Raw genomic sequence first — 18,067 nt, forward strand, 5'->3', positions numbered from 1 at the left:
GAATAAAAATGTAGTAAACTTAAAGAGAGTGTACCAAGATACAGCTTCTTCATGATGTTATTAAGAGGGATAAAAAATATTTTCCCTTTCTGTTGGATCTTCAACAGAAGTGACAGGTCGCAGTCTATTGTCATAGGCAGCAAACAGAGAAGCTCCAATCTGTCAGAGACAAACAGATTGCAGCAGCCCAGACACCTTTGCCAGCTTTTAAGTGGGGGGCAGGGAAACTCCAGATGTTCCTGTTTATTCAGGGCAGAGGGTTGTGGGGAAAGACTCCTAATGGGTTTTTCTACTGAAGTAAGCAGGTTGAACTACAACTGTAGTAATGGCCTAAAGTCATTAACACAGTCAAAACAGACAGGGAGGAAAACAAGCCAGTGCAGATCACAAGTGCACTGTTTAAAACCAGACAGGTGAAATGAAGGAGGAGATAGGGCTCTTCACCTCTCTGTCCCTGGGTTTCTAACTGTGCCTCCGTACAGAGACACGCACTGAAATTACTGTCATTTCGCCAGTGTCTACAATATCGTCTTCCTCAGCTTTCTGTTTAAAATGCACTCACACATACATAGACGGAGAGAAAGAGAGAGAGAGGGAGAGAAACAGGAGCAGTAATCATCTTTGCATCCGTGTGAGAGCCACATTTGGACTGACAGTATTCCCATATGTGGGTGAGGGTTAATGTGTTGTGAATTTGACCTATTTCAGAGGAGCCACGCTGTTGATCACCCAAGGAAAACTAACCACAGGACTACAGTATTTATGCTGCTGTCACTCTATGTACATGTGTCTCCATATGTTTATTATAATGTTTCCATTGTCAAAGACGTTTATTGTAAAGTTTATATAAGAAAATGCCACTCATGTGTCAGGACAGTGTCTGGCTAGCTAGCAGTATGTTGGATATCTATTATATAGTCACTCATGCACCTCTTACCAATGTGTCGCATTGATCTGTTTATTGCCAGCCTGTTAATTGGACTTCTACAGAGCAGGGCCTGTGTCCCAGTTTAAGATCCAATTGTAAAACACAGACCTCATTTCATTATTCCCTGTGGAGACACATTCAATTTTGGATGATATTCCATACGGGATTCTTTATTGGCACCATCTACTCCCTGCTGATCTGCTCACTTCCCGAGTCATACTTAGGCTTACTGTATTATCTACATCATCCTTGTCTCTGTGTATCCCAGTTTTTTGTGTGTTATGATGTTCTGGATGGATTAGACAGTAATCTTATCAAACTGATCTCGTCAACCCTGATTTGTTTGATGCTACAATGTTCCACCAACTAGTCAGGTTATCCTTTTATATAAGAGTACACCCAGCCGCCAGTTTATTAGGTACAACTTGTCAAATCTAATGCACACTAGTACAAAAGTCCTGCAATAAATCCTACTTTCATGAAAATGATAAAGTTCAGTTTGGGTTGAAAGTTTTGTAGGGAGGTGTTGGTTCATCTGTACGGTCATTTTGGAGGCTACAGTTTCTATTATTTTGTCTAAGCTATTTATAGGATTTTCTGCAGGACTGACTGGCGACTGAATGCATTTTCCTGTGATACTCAAAAAAGTTAATTTGCAACGGTTTTCCATATGCTATACTGTAAGCAAATTTCCATACACTCACTCAAAATTTCCATGAGTTTGGCCCTGATAAATGTGAAGGGGGAACTTAATAGAAATACCTTAATATTATTCAGAACACTGGCATGGAAAAATGTAAAGAATCCAAGTGAGACAGGTTCTCTAAAAACTGCATGATGTGTGTGTTCTGGTACTGTCTGTTCTTTTTACATTTGAGTTACTGTCAAACAGGTAAACCACATAGGCTTTTGTTTAGTTTTTTTTAGAGCAGAGTGACATTTGGACAAATCAAAATTAAACAATGTACATATACAAATACATGACATACATGCATCTCTTTTTAATCTTCTCACATAAAAAATCATGTAGGTTTATTTGTATTGCAAAGCTTCTTATCTACACAGACTTGATCAGCAGCCTCACAAAAAATTGGAACTGACCAATCAGACCACATCAATGCTTGTATGAGGAACATAAGGGACACGTGCCTCCTATCTATCAGAGACAAAAGTCGTCTACATCTAGTATTTAAGTCAGTCGCTATTGTTGTTTACATGACCACTCACACTTGTATTTCATTTAGACGGCTTGTCTTTGTATATTTTGTATAGATGTCACGTGAACTAGTCGATGCCGAAATTCTGAAAACGTGACAGTAGCCTACTTGTTTTTCTACAGTATAAAAGGTACCATAGACTATATATATAGATACAATAACCCTGCAAGCTTCATAGTCTGACAACAAACAGTACACAATAACAGCAGACTTGGAAAAGCAAGAAGAAGAACACAACAACACTGGTCTATGGAGATATTTTGTATTTGACACACATCAGCAGGGACAAGTTGTAGACAGCCAAAAGCCATTAACCAAATGGTGCCACAGAGCATTTCAAATGAAAGGAAGAAACTCTGCTGTTGTTAACTTTAACAACATGTTGTCAAATGCTCATGTCCTGAAACGTTACTGTCATTGTTTAAGCATAACATAGCGACTGCTCATAATGTGACCTGGGTGCTAACAACATGACTAAGCCACTGTCATTATCATTCAGTCTGGCAAGTGTGTGTTAGCATACTCTGTGTTCAGCAGCCTCTGTTTTCTGGTTTTGTTGTGGTATCATATTAGGTATCGAGAATTGTGGAATTCCGTTGGTATTGGTCCAACTACCAAGTTTCTGGTATTCTGGTATCTGAAACCAAATTCCTTGTGATTGTTCACATACTTGGTGAATAAACTTAAATAACTTAAAACCAAAGCAAGGATGAAGACATCACAGCAAGAAACTACCTGACTTCTAGGTTACAAAAAAATCACAAAGCAAACAAAACTAATAATTGTGAAGTTGGGAAGACTAGCTCAAACCCCAGGCAGACCCTGGACATGGTTTAGTCAGCCAAGTATGGAAGTCAATCGTTCTGTGCAGTGTTTTATCCCTGAAATCGAAGAAATCAAGTTACTGTAGCTGGACAGTCTTAACAGTACAGACGCACAGGAAAACAATCTCTTTCTCTCTCTTTGTTTCATCTGAATGACGTTTTTATCAATTATATTTGCAGAATGAATTTACTAATCAAGGGATGCTGACTTTGCCAAGCAAACTCACTGCATTTCTCTCGAGTAGTAGGTGGGGGTGCAGTCCAAAATATTGGGAGACTAAAGATTAAAGCCTCTCATCCTACCTTTCCCTGACACAAGGACCTTCTCTAATTTCATAAGCCTTTCTTTGCTGCTACCCTCAGCACCTTTCTATTCTAAACCACAACTGCTTTTTTCCCCCTGACATGGTGGAATAATGTCTTTTAGCCTTTATTACCCTTCAAAGCTCCTATTCTTCACTGTCAGCAGCGCTGCTGGGCTGAGGTCCTTATCTGTGTGACCGACAGGAGGAAGACAGAGAGCATTTTGTATAATACCTCTGAACTACAACCAGGAAAACCAGACTGAAATAAGTGGAAGATGTTCCAAGAAGCTGTAGGCCTCCTACGTTTCTTTTTAATCGTTTTGCATCTGTTTTTACTCATTTTGCATCTTTTTGTGGTTGTTTAACATCTCTTATTACTGTGTTGTGTCTCTTTGTGGTCATTTTGCATCTCTTTGAAGCTGTTTGACTTTTAAACAAGAAAAGGTTAGGGTTAGTGGTTATAGCCATCCCCTGACCTCTTGGTCCCCTGGGCCTGTGCCCAGTAGGTACAAGTAATAATCCATCTATGCTTGTGTCAAACACTTTTGTGGGAGCTTCAGAAATTCCACAGTTTCTTCAAAGTTTAGACACATAACTGTGCAGAGAAATGAGACAAAACACATCTTATAAACAAAAGGAGGTTACGACAACATGAATTTGGTTTTGCACCATGTTAACAGCAACAAGCTCTACATGCACATTCCATATAAGCTTATCAAGTTCTTACAGCTGATGTGTCACCAAACAACTGCATGCTTATACATCCAGAAGGAACAGAACATTGTGGGCAACTGTCCACTTTCTCATCGCCAGTCAAATGTGAGTCCAGTGGTTTCATCCCTGATTTGGTCGGACGGCTCATGAGAAAACAACATATCTGGATTTCTTTTCTTCACCAGCCACATGTCAAACAGAAACAATCAGGTAAAAGATTCAAGGACCTCAAGATGTCACGTCCCAGTGGGATTGGCTGAACAATACTAACAACCTTTTTACAATACATGACATTTTCTTTTTCTACTTTGAAGGTTTTCTTATTTAACTATGACTACAGCCTTTTCTAAACTTTAATTTTCTTTTAGTTACAAAATATTACCCAGTTATTATATAAACCTATATATAAAAAGTTGTTTTATATGCCAATAATTAACTTTTCTTGTGGAGGACAGCACTGAAACAGACAGGAAGACCTTGCACACTTGATCAAGTCTCTGTGTTATCTTCACCCTCCCTTTTCCTCAGTGTTTTTGACATGTGTTACTGTCCTCTTTTCCACTTCATCTCTCTCCACGAACCATCTACATAAATAAATGACCTGACACATTGGGATAGACATAGCAAACCCTCTCAGCGGCAGTCAGCAGCCACTGTGGAGAAGCAAGGGGCAGGAATGCAGACACAGCTGGCTCTCAGCTGGTGAATCCGTCCAGTAAACAATAACACACAGAGAAAATGCAAACACCAGGTCTACATACAAAAACGTGGTGTCTACAGGAGTTTCCTGAGCAATGGGCTTTCTTGTCCTTATATCAAAAAGTGCACAGACCTTCCACACAAACAGCCAGCACTAGATTATAAAAGTGTCTGCTTCAAGTTTGCCCCTGGAAAAATGCCTCAAGCATGTAAATTGGTCTTTTATACAATTCTGCACGAATAGGAAATTTGTCAATATGTTTTATTAATGCCATAAAAACAATGTATTAAAAGCACTATGGTGAATAGTAATCACATACATTAATCATTCTTCAAGAGGCAGAAAGTCTAGTTCATGACTGGAGTGGTATGAATTTTGATGTCCAATCATTTCTAAAGCCTCTTTGTTTCTCGCCTCTGTTGTTGGACTGCTCCTTTATAGACAGACAGGCATACCCACTGCGTTACCATAGTGACAGCAATGGAAACCCAGACAGCTGGAATTAATAACAAATTCTTGAAACATAAGGACCGATTGACATTTCATTTGTACTGACGTTTCTCAGCTGTGATGAAAAATATCTGGCAACTCACAAGGAAGAATCTGAGTTCTGTGAATTTAATCCCAGTATAAATCAACCCTGGTGATGCAGAGTCGTTTCTCTGATCACACAAAGGTTTTCAAGACAAGTATAAAGTACTTTTTTAATATTATATAATTAATATATCAACACATAGAATGGTTTTGTTAAGATTACCCCTCTACTACTCCTCTCTTATTCTGAAATTCATCATTTTGGGAACAGCTTCTAACTCCTCTGTTGGTCTGAAGAAGATGTAGACAGCCATATGACTCCAGTGGTCTGTAAGGAGCTTCTTTGCACCTGCCAGCTCGGCAGAGGGGCATACTGCTCTGTTAACAGTATCTGCCTCAGGCTCACAGGACACCCTGACCAACCACTAGGAATCACTAGTGCAACAAGAGTAGTACACTCCTTTACACAGCGGTGGTTAAGTCCCAAGTCTGACGGACCTCTGAACTGAACCCCAGTTTCAACAACGTCAACTACTTCTCCGCTGCGCCACCTGGCACCTGATCTCTCCAAACGTCAACCGAACTCAAACCAGCCTCTCTTATAAACCGGACCGCTTTGGCCACACTCATCTGACAAACTGCTGACACACCAGGGTTTATCTGTGGCTCAGAGCTGACGTTTTACTCTATACTGTAGCCTTTATAAGAGGCTTATGTATTTATGGTTTATGTGACCTCCTCATGGGCTCATCAGTTTGGTCAGAACAACGAACCACCATGACTCATAATAACTTTATTTATTTGTGTAGCACCTTTAAAACAGGCTTTACAGAGTGTTTTAACAGACAAATAAAAAGTAATGGTTTTCAAAAGCAGGACTGAGGAGGAGTCACAGAGGAAAGACAAACAACATATTACAGCGTTACAACCAACTACCTCTAAAATTTATTTAAATGTTTTTCTTTTGTGTATCTCATTTTTAACTGTACTGATCAGGCTCAGATTGGAGGATGGTTATTAAAGATATGTTCAATATAAAGAAGGAGAAGGATCAGTGGAGACATGAGGTAAGAGACGAAGCACATGATGGAAGGAAATGCCAGAGAGAATAATATCTATATTTATGCTGCTATAAGTGCCCATAGGCAAAACACAGAGCTGAATTTGACCTTGATGATCTCCAATGCTGATTTCTGTGTGTGTGTGTGTGTGTGTGTGTGTGTGTGTGTGTGTGTGTGTGTGTGTGAAAGAGAGAGTGTGGGTGGTAGTTTCATCTTCCATGGATGTGCTCTCACTCGTTGCCCCTCTCCCCACTCACTGCTCACTTATGTTCACTCAGCACTGTCTCATTCAGTGTAGAATACAGATCTACCTGCAGTGCAATACACACAGATAAACTGATAAGCTCTATGTTCAAATGTGAGATGCATCATGTCTCCACCAGTGCTTCACCGGCATAAAAGACATCACAGGACATCATACCTGACCACCTTACCACGTGAGAGAAATAAATCACAAGGCATCAGCACCGATGATAGAACGTAGCTCAAATGTGAGTTGACACTGCATAAGCAGGCAAGAAATGAAAACACAACAAACCATACAGCACAGCTATTGTCAGCCTCATGCTTGGGAATGTGATGTGGGATAAAATTACGCAAGTAGATTCCATGACATTTCATCGAGCCTCCCAACCAGACAGCTCCTGTTTCAGTCACCCTGATGCTCAGGGCAGCGGCACTAGATGACACGCACTGAACACTGCAGCTTCACCAGTGCAACTCTAGTGATACTTAGAAGAAAAATACGAGTGCATTGGCGGCTTGGTATATCAAACTCCTGTTACTGAGTCATTTGACCTGCTCTGTGATTGTTTAGGGGACAGATTGGTTTGTGTGGATGATTCCATGTCAGTACAACGTGGGGCTTATGGCAGTTATGTTAAATTTATACTCAGGAAATTTCTGACATCTGGGGTCACAGCAACCACACCAGGACAATGGAAAAATACTGTTTGTAAAAAAAAAAAAAAAGCTTTAATTTCTTACAGATTAGCTGGCAGTTTATTTGGTGCTAAACCCAAAGTGAGCACACTTGAAATCCCAGAAATCTCTTCTTACGCGAGAAAGCAACACGTCAGGCAAAATTACAACAACTGCAGTGGGCACAAATTTGAATCAGGAAGCTGTAAACTGTCGTGGATGTTTAGAACACACAGTTTGTGTCATCATTTCACCATTTCCCTTTGTTTTCGCTTCAAAATAAGTTTGACAAACCAAATCCATCTGATCTGATCAGCGTCATATGCCTTGCTTTGTTGGACTTGCATGGATGCAACATTAATGTATTTCCATATCTAAGAAATTACTTTGGTTAATACAAAATTATGATACACCCAGTTGCAATTTCATTAGGAACAGTTAGCTAAAACTTATGCAGACTAATATAACAGTCGTGCAGTGAATCCTCCCCTCGTGGAGGTGTTAATGTTCAGTTTTAGTTCAAACTGTTTTAGAGACGTGTTAAATCAAATTTATGATGATTTTGGGCGATGTAGTCTGTGGTGCTGCTGAATCGTGTTGCAGAGCTGGGAGGTGTTTGAAGAGACGGGTATTCAGTTGCTGTTACTTATTTCTACTGGGCATCCTGATATAAATAACATCCTCACAGCTGCTGAAAGCCATTCAGTCTGTTTCAATGTGCTACAGCCAGAGACTATCTGACAAGAGAGCCTGTTGTGTCACTATAATGACCGCAGGAATTTTAGGACCCTCTAAATGAGAGATGGACTGAGAGAAAGAAAAACAAGAAGACAAAGAAAGACAAATATAAACAAGAAAGCAGATAGTTGCAGCTTTAAGGTATAATACAGAATGAAAGGACATTTATTTAGAGGAGACAAGACAAATTGGAGATATCATAATGACATGTATAACATTAGAGGAGTGGATGACAGGATGGAAAGAAAGGACGAAGGGGCAAGAAAGGAGTATTGCTCAGAGGGAACAAAGATAGAGTATTTGAATCCATCTAGGACAGTGATTAACCACATCAGCTGATGCTGAGTCTCAGTTTCTTCATACATGAAAAAAACCAGTGAATGATGGGAGATAAATAAATGGTCTTTAATGCAAATTAATTTTGTACAAAGGTCTCAAAGAAACTGAAGCTTACCAGAAATTAAGCCATTATCGAGGCTCACACTTAAGTGTTGAATACCAGACTATGAGCAATGTACAGGGAACAAAATGCAATTTTTACAGTACCACCCATCCATCTCCCACACACAACCATACACACACACACACACACACACACACACACACACACAGTAAAACACCCAGCTCTCTCAGTGCACTTATTGCCTTGTCCCCAGGCTCACAAACAGGAAGTACATCCTATGTCCTGATTCTACAGACTGCGTGCGCACACACACACACACACACACACACACACACACACACACACACACACACACACACACACACACACACACACACACACACACACACACACACACACACACACACTCCTTGAGATGTGCACCTAATCTCAGCTGGAGGGGAAAGGGGATGCTGGTAATGGTCACTCTCTCCTGTGTCTTTATTTCCGTTGGAGGATGTTCACAAATAATTTCACATGATTCTGTCCTCCTTTATTTCAGCAACCTCCCAAAGGGGGACTCCAAAAATGAACACGTTTATCCAACAAAAAGCCACAACAAAGCTTTCCCCTCTGCACTTTTTCGCAGTGAATTCGAGTCATACTTCAGTGCTGTGGTGAGAAAGGCACCTACTATATGAGAGAGCGTCCTGTGAGAGTCTGGATTGTGTGAATTCATTTGCCGTGCAGGAATGATTTATGCAGTGACACAAGGAAAGAGAAGAGTTTCCCAACTCTTTTTGGAAATAGACTTCAGGCTTTTCACATAGATTTGAAAAGTACAGTTTTCACAGACAATCACGTGCGCGTGCACACACACACACACACACACAGTGATCAGGGTAAGGAAGCTTTCTGACAGGCAATGAGCTCATGAGATCTGAATGTCTTCCTGTGGTGAATGCTTTTCTGTGGCTTTCTTACAACTATTCCCCCTTTTTTTTCTTCTTTTTTTCTCACACTTTTTGTCTGTCCCCCCTCCTCACACACAAACAACTTTCTCTCCCTATGTCAATTCTTTTATCTGCTCCATTTAGAGTGAATATAAGCTTAATTCTGGATTTAGTAATCTGATGAGCTGTTGCGTATTTTTCCTACTCCAGGAGAAGCAGGTTTTGGGTTGCTAGGTTAGCGATTTAGCTCTCAGTTTAATGTGTCAGTCTGTGGGTCGGTTTGTGTGTGAGAGAGCGTGCGGGTAAACATTAAGCTTGACAAATGGCCAGTGGTCTAAATCAGACTCAATTGAGATTTATGGTGGGCGAGGTGCCCGGAGTAAAGAATTTAGACAGTTTGAGTGTGGATGTGCTTGTATTTGTTTGTATCCATGTGCTCAGGCTTTCTACAGCAAATGTTTATTTTCTATTTTGACTGGACGAATAAAAATCTCTATAAAAGCGTATAAAAATGAAACAGGATAGTCACTGAGATGTGTCAAAGCTCTCACATCTTGACACAAATCTTGAATCGTTTTACGCTGCGAGGGCCTTTAACAGCCTTACAGTTAACAGCAGAAGCTATACCATAAACACACTGAAAATGGCTTTCAGATGTCTTTCCAACCACATATGTGTGCCTGACATCAGAGCAGCACAGGCCTCCTTCATAATTGGGTTGTTTGCAGATATGTAATTGCAAACACACTTAACACAGCTTGAATGTTACTTTGAATTATGTCGGATTCACGTCAGAGGTTAAACATAAAGCCCGCACTAGAGCGTGTGTGTTGTTTTGCAAACGGAGTAAATTTGGGTGCTCCTCCCACCTTCAACAGTTTATTTGAGGGCTAGGCTTTTAGTGTGAGGGTTAAAGTTAAAATAGGATTAGGGTGCGGTTGGGGTTGCAGTGCAGATGGTTAAAGTTAGAGTTATGAGCCAGAAAATCAATGTTGATAAAGGGTTCGTGGAAGTATAGTGATACAGATATAAGCAAGCATGTGTGTGTGTGTGTGTGTGTGTGTGTGTGTGTGTGTGTGTGTGTGTTTGTGTGTGTGTGGGTGTGTGTGTGTCCTATGGGACCATCATTTATCACCACGTGGACTCCCTTTAGTGATAGCTGGGGAGCATTTCTGCTGGTGTCTAAAGAGAACAAAAAGGTGTTCTCCAAAGGTCAGTCTCCCCCTCCCCGTCTTGGTCACTCTTCTCCTCCTTCAGCGTCCCTCTGTCCCTCTTACCACCCCCCCACTTCCCCCACCCCCCAGAGACGGCACACTGCTCTTTCTGTGGTATCCAACCAAAAACAACTGGACCATTTAAGGGTGTCGCTGTGCAAATCACAGCTTTCTAATCAAGGGGTGAGGGGGGTGTTCAACAGAAATGGTCTGTGCAACTATTTCTATGCCAGCAACTTGCCGTTACGCTTTACGGCACATTTGAATGAGTTGCTAAATGCTCAGAAATTGCTCTGAATATGAAACAGAATTTAGTCCTTGTGTGCTTTTATGGCCTGAGGGCTCTGGCTGGAGGTTGTTTGGCAGACAGAGGGCTGGGTGACCTCAGTCTTCCGAGGAGGTCAGTTTCTTTCACAGAGAAATCCCGCCGTGGCCATTATGCCTCTCCCTTGAACCCTGTGGGCTGAGAACAAAACTAAAACTGACAGGAAGGTAACTCTGGGCAACGATCAATGCTACAGCTAGCCTCTGTTGCCCCCTGTGTTGTTGGAGGACACTGAAGTGGTCTTTTATGGAACAAACTGAAAGCTGAGTAGTTTTACTGTATGAGTTTGTTGTTCCGACTTTTATCTGATGTAAGGGAGGGGAGGGTTTCACTTGGCTGCCTCCTGATCAATTCAAACAGCCTTGAGACGCAGGCACACATTCACACATTCACACAGTGCGAGGTCAAAAGACAGCAGATGAACAGGTTTGCTCTTTTCCTAGTTTCACAAGAGCTCTCATGTTCAATATACCGATTTAGTAGTAATGGAAGTTTTCCACCCACCTACACATAATGTATCTGCCAACTCACATTTGTGCCCACCCACACATGTCCACACACTCATGTTCACACAGACAAACACACAATCGCAGAGTAGATGAGAACAGAGTGTCCAGATATAGTAATAATAATCTCGTGCTGTGCCCTGATGTGCTAGCTGCGTTGGCAGTTTTCTGCTGCACCACTGAGAGCAGCATGCTGCTGTACACAGCACTGAGCATCTCACTCAACACATTCTGTTGTTTTCATTTCAATAATATTCTCCTCGTTTCAAAGTCACAGCCAAAGGTTCTGAAGGGTCAATAATCTGTAGATCAGTTACAATAACGCTCAACAGCCCTTTTAACAGCAATGATAACATAACACTGACAAAAATAAAACAAGACAAATTCCCTGTAATGGATTAACTATTGAACCTCGAGCAAGCTTCAAGTGCTGTATGTGAGGATGGTTTTCAGCAGAAATAATGGCTGCCTAGAAGGTACAGACAACATGTAATTGTATAAATAAGCATACTTTCAAAATATAACAAAACTGTGTCAGTAGGTTTTCAGAATACAAAGACTGAATGAGTTCAATTAGAATAAATGTTTGTGGGGTGTCATGGAGGGCTATGGACTAACACGCACTCCATGTAACGTTACCATCACTGAGTTGAAGGCCTGTGTTGCAGGTAAACAAATGCTTGAAAAACAGAGAACAGACATCATTTGGATTTTGTAGTACTTTGCATTTTGATCCATGACCAGAGGTGCATCATCCATTTCTTTAACAACTCCCCAGCAGTGTTTAAAAGTCCTTGTCCCACCGCTGTGGCATCATTTGGCTTATTAACACACAGAGGATAGATCCTGCTCATAAACTTACAGGATAATAGCATCATCCAGCAATTTAGAGATGCACTACCCTCAGGTATTTCACGAATCATATTTGGGTTTTCCATTTGAGGTGTTATGATATTTGGTAGCAATATATGGGATAAACCTCCAGGCCAGGCCAGTAGACTGAAGTGTTGGTATTAAGAAGCTAAAGAACTTATGGTCCCATCTCACAGAGGACACAGCCCAGTAGGGTCACGTTTGAAAGCAAAGGCCATGGACTTAAACATGCAATGACCTATTTTCTCTGTCAGCCGGGGTGAATGGTCATTTCTACCTTCAGTTTGTTGATCTGTCTATTGCAGTGAAAAACAAATACATTTCACAGACTATTAGTCGCTGCACATGTCAGATCTATTCCAGGGCTGACAACATCTTACACAACTTGTGCTGGCAACTTGTACCATCTGTATCTGTATGCTCTCAAGTTTACAATCATCACCACTGAAGTCTCCTTGATTTTTAGGATGTATTACAAAGAGAGGAGTAGCATCTCTTAGAAAAAAAACATAAAATTCATAACCTGATTTGTCAAATTGAGATGTCTTAAATTTGGTTTTTCATTGACATTTCATTTCTCCTTTAGGCCACTTAATGGATCATTGATGCAAAATGTTTTCAACCTTATAATTCATCAGTGTAAAGCACAGACATTTCACTTAGATCCTTTTATTGAGCTTTTAATTGAGTTTTTGGTTAATCAGCTATGCAGATGTGCTAATGAGATTATTCTGAGTAATTCTGTGTTTAATTGACATGTTGGTGCTCATAAGCCAAAACCACATGTACAATATAGAGTATGTACATCATGGCTAATTCAAAGAGATGACTGTCATGCTATGTCCACCTTGCAATTTTTTGTAAATCTAGGCTGTAATGTTAAAAGATCGGGTCAGGTAATAACAAATCTTTGTTTGATACTAAGTAGTCATTGCAATGACTGTGTATCTAGAGTATTGTCAGTCTGGATCTGTGTGCTGAGGGGGAGAAGGTTGTTTAGCCCTGTCAGCATAGAGGCTCTTGTCCTGTATCCCTCCCAAGGTGACTTGTCTGCTGTTGGCAGGCGGAGCTATAAAACAGCTCCCGAGACTCTCTCTGCCTGCTTCTCCCACACACCCACCATCTTTTAGATACCACTGGATAATGTGCTTTCACACTTTTTTTTTTTTTTTTTTTTTTTTACAAAGATGTCAAAGCACATTTTTGCCTCTTGTCGCCCCCCCCCCCCTTCATTCCCTCCTCCTCAGCTCATTTCCATACCTGCATGTATCAACCAAGATGCCAGCAAAGACAACAACAACAAAAAAAAAATCATAGGTACATTCATTAAAATTCTCTTCTGAGCCTTTGGTCTACCATCAGACTAAGGCTTTGGCTCAGCACTGAACACCTGACCTTTTCCCCTTTCAGTTCTCATAGTGGAGAACATCCACCTACACAGCAGAACACAGCTCCCACACAATGTCTCTCACACACAGGCAGAAAAATTGTACTTTGAGAGCAACTGTCTGTGAATTTGTGTTGGAGAGACTTTCAGGCCAGAATTACAAACTACACCATTCTGTATTAACAGACCTTTTGTGAGGAAGTTGCAGGTGTGTGACCATAACTGTGAGTAAATAGGCCATTGTCCTGTGTCGCCAGTAGGTCATCTATTTTTGTCCAGGTTAATTCTCTATATGGGAGTTGGTGTGCTAATTTCCTCTCTCTGTCTCTTCCTGACTGTCACTCACTTTGTGTGTGTCTCTCTCTCTCTCTCTCTCTCTCTGTTAATTGATTAAGAGGATTCAACTGGCTGCTGCAGCGTTAAGCACAGACTGCGACCACCAATACAAATCTGGGTGTACACAAACACTCACCTAAGCAGTGAGTATTTGAATATCAGCATTAGACTGCTAGATCCAAACACATAAGTTATTGAGATGACACTACATTGACTTATAGCTATTCTCAGATGATTTAACATATTGCTATTCACCTAACCCTAACATTAACTTAACATTAACCAAATACGGATCTTAGCTCTAAAATTCAGTGGTTTGCCTTGTGGAAACCTACTTTTCATCCTGAAATAAGGGGGTCGAGGTCCCGTAATGTGACTGTTGGAGTAAGTTTACTTGGTAGAAGCTTTTGTTCAAAACGATGTACACATGGGGTGTGAGCCAAGCTACTGTAGATCAAGGAGAAGCTACAGTATGACTGAATCACAGTGACACAACTGAAATCGAAAATACTCAAGTCATGTTTTCTTGTGAGGTGCTTCAAAATCCACTTTAAGCCAGAATGTGCATATTGTAATGGTAATGGTCTTTCTGTTAATTAGGATTATAAATCACTGTTTGTCATAATCACAGTAGGGCTTTACTGCCTGCAGCTGCTAGCAAACAAAACGGCCAATCAGTACGGACCCGTTTATCAGCTCCCATATTCTCATTAACAGAGATGAACAAAACATCTGAAAACATCCAAACATTATCTCCTAATACATCTATCAACAATCCTGCACATGCAGTATGATAACTGAATGTCAGTCAGTCTAATACAAAATCGCCCCCATGAGAAACAGTTTTAAATGCCAGGCCTGACAATTCATGTCTTCTCTGAACACAAAGTCTCATCTTATTAAAGTTTATAGCTCCCACATATATAAAAGAAGAACTCCCTCATACTCAGACTGCAGGTAAAACACTGCAGATTAGATAATGAAATCACGGAATTAAACTGGTTTTATCAGAGCCACACTGCATTTCTAATGGCAACACACTCACGCAAACACACGTTAAGATTGACACATCGTCAGACAGCAGCATCCTGACAACCTGGCTCAACCCAGCAACTCCAGCACTACTCAAAAACTCATCCTTGCTTCTGCACAGCCAAACACAAAACACACAAATAGGAATAATGTCTTCAATAACCTTCCAGTCTATCTCCAAGCCCAAATCACTGGTGGCCTCCCACAATTCACCATCCCAAAGCGGTCTTACCTTTGTGACAGTCATGCAGAATCAGTGGGTGAGGAGCAGGCCAGTGTCCCCTTCAAGCTGAGAGCAATGCCGCAGGAGTGGACGGGTGATGAGGAGGAGAGGAGGGCAGCTCTGCTGAATATGCAGGGAGAGGGAGAGAGGGAGAGAGAGAGAGAAAAGAGGAGGGGACAGACAGGTTAGTGTGTCTGGATCACTAAGTACCGAGAGGGTGATTGCTGCTGCAGTGAAGTAATGGCTGGCAGTCTGTGTGCAGTTGGTTACTACAACAGGGAAAAGCTCCTCGGTAGGATACACCCCTCCCTCACCGGCTGCACACACGCACTGATGATGCACACAAGGTCTGGCTGCCCTGCTCGCTCTCTCTCTCTCTCTCTCTGTCACTCGCAATATGATTAGCGGTGGGCAAATACAGCTTATTGATGAGCAGTCAGGCAGGGCTGCAGGGGGGGGGGGGGGGGGGGGGGGGGGGGGGGGGCGTGGGACAGGAGGGGAGAGGACTGCAGAGACGGAGGGAGGGAGTTGGACGCTGTGTCGCAGTCTGCTACTCGGCATGGAGCTGACGGCTCCGCGTCCGGAGTGTGAAGTGTGCAGAGGTGCGGCGCAGCTGGGGCGAAGCCGGAGCGACGTCCCGCCACTTTCTGTCTCCAAGTGGGGAAGTGGTACATCCGCAGTGACAGTGTATCCATGGCCCGGTGTATATGGGCCTGCATTTCCAAAGCGCCGATCATCACCAGCTCATGTGAGAGAGCCACTTCAAATAAACTGAAGGGTCATAGTTGGGATATTGATATTTAAGGTGTTGATTGATTCATGACGTCAGGTCATGCATAGAGAAACATGAAAGAAAACATTCTGCCTTAAACGTTGATATGACTCCCTCAAAGCTGAGACACCATGGAAGTGAACTCCATCCTGTCAAGACGGGTTTTTTTGTTTTTTAAACAAATACATTTAATGCAGACTTTTTTTTTTTTTTAGAGGTTTACTAAGGTTGACAACATTTTTTTAACTTAAAATCTATTTCACTTACCATGATCACATCAGGTGCTGGAAGCTTCCATCCATTTCAAATGAGACACTGTTAAAATGAATCCTGGAAAAATATTAAAAAGTTTCCCATTCAGTCAAAAGGATGATTTTAAACTGAACTTTAACCTGTTTTGAAGCTTTCTAAGGACTCAAACTACTCTGTCTACTAAAAGAACACAAAACATTTATCACTCATCCTTTTAATCCCCATTTAGCATATACTGCAATCTTAAGTTAAAATGTTGTAAGTCTTAAACCTATAGATGAATCTCTCAAAGAAATCATTATTATCAGTGACGTCTTCATTTTGAGTACTTTTCTTGTAAGGACACAAGTATAGTCGCACAAAGGCACCCACTCACTGCAGTTACACATCTTTGCCATAGTAATTGGCTAAATAGAGGTATGCTAGAGACAGGGAAAGATGCCAGCTCAGTTACCATGGCTTAACTTCCCATAGCTGTCTGGGACTCTTCTCTAGTGGTTGCTACACACAATACTGGCTTTGTTTTGTGCATCTACATGTACATACTATGACCACTTTACTCCTCTATCTCAGTCTTTAGGAGTGTCATCTGAGGACCGACTCTCAGCATTTCCTGCTCGGAACAATAGTATTTCCTGTGTCTGTGGGATATTATGGGTGGGAAAGGAAATCTTCAAAATCTATATAAAAGAATATCTCATATCCGAGACTCACTGAAGTTGGAATAAGGTAGAACCCAGCTGTCCATTATTAAGGCTGCCTTGTTGCTAATAAAATCTTAAATGGTATTATCATACATTTTAAACCTTCAAAACAAGCTAAACAAACTAGGAAGGTAATGATACACAGGGTAGCAGGCAGAAAGCAGGCACGCAAACAGTCAGGAACAGGAACAGGAATCAGGCAGTTATGTAACCTAAGGTCTGAAAAGCTTGGCAATCAGACACTTGGACAACTGTTTAGTGGAAACAGGAGGTATATAGAGAGGACGGATTAGGTAAATGGGAACAGGTGTGTAAAGGGGTGGAACAGCCAGCAGGTGAGAAACTGGGCAGGAGGGAGTGGCTCTGAAATGAAAAGAGAGTTAGTGACAATGAAGACATGGAACTGGCAGAAACACAAGACGGACTGTGAGAACTATGACAGAATCACCTTTTTCTTAAAGGCCCTTTCATTACATCCTCAAGAGGTTTGGTTTTTCACCCCATTTAAATGAAGGAAACATTCGTAAATGTGTCATTTCTATGATCTAGTGTGAAACTTGCATGTTGAGCCATAGCACTGACTCACTCAAGTCCAATTCTTCAGGATGTTAGAAGTACATAATCTTTCCAATGTACACCGTGAAAAAGGTGTGGGAGGAAACTACATCATCCACTGGGTGGAGGTGGCAAATAGGAGATCTACAGACCTGGAGGAGCCACCGTGTCGCCCATGTTCCACCGCATGTCTACACACTCCTATTCAAGAAAATACGGATTGGAGGAGAGGATTTTTCATAGTGCAAGTCAACGTGCATGGATGTCAACAACATTAGTTTTGTTAAATGGTATAATAGACAGCAGTGGTCACTGTCTGGTTTAGCTGTATGCTCCACATCAATTACTTCTCTCTGTTCCAGTGAGTTACAGCAAATCTGTTTTGCATTAAGAGTCATTTCCGTGTTGTTTACTGTTCTGACCCTCTGACAGCTTTGTAACTCGGGGAGTTCACCATATTTAGCAGTTTGCTGCCCTCTTGTGGTTAAATTATATTATTACCTCCAAGGTGAATGAAGTACTGAATACTGTTCATGTAATTGAAATGTCCTCAACTTTTTCAAGACTTCTGGGAGACTTCACAACATCTTCTCAACAAGACTTGTAAAGTA

At 41.4% G+C, this 18,067-nt stretch overlaps 1 protein-coding gene across 2 annotated transcripts in view; it reads right to left on the reverse strand.

The window, feature by feature from the left end:
- Window positions 1-17,054, reverse strand: part of coro2ba (coronin, actin binding protein, 2Ba) — a 47,281-nt gene extending 30,227 nt beyond the window's left edge. Inside the window, exons 1-3 of one of the 2 annotated variants that reach the window (XM_071489177.1) lie at window positions 16,912-17,054; window positions 16,213-16,275; window positions 15,183-15,293 (exon numbers count right to left, since the gene is read on the reverse strand). In XM_071489177.1, the coding sequence (XP_071345278.1) occupies window positions 15,183-15,197 (15 nt within the window). In that variant the 5' untranslated portion in view covers window positions 15,198-15,293; window positions 16,213-16,275; window positions 16,912-17,054. Of the gene's footprint in view, window positions 1-15,182; window positions 15,297-16,212; window positions 16,276-16,911 lie in introns of both variants that reach the window. The other variant, XM_071489176.1, reaches the window with a different exon arrangement.
- Window positions 17,055-18,067: the final 1,013 nt, after the last annotated feature.

Source organism: Trachinotus anak, unplaced genomic scaffold (genome assembly GCF_046630095.1).
Source record: "Trachinotus anak isolate AG129_WGS33_773 ecotype Australia unplaced genomic scaffold, CSIRO_AGI_Tana_v1 ptg000011l, whole genome shotgun sequence".
Lineage (NCBI taxonomy): Eukaryota > Metazoa > Chordata > Actinopteri > Carangiformes > Carangidae > Trachinotus > Trachinotus anak.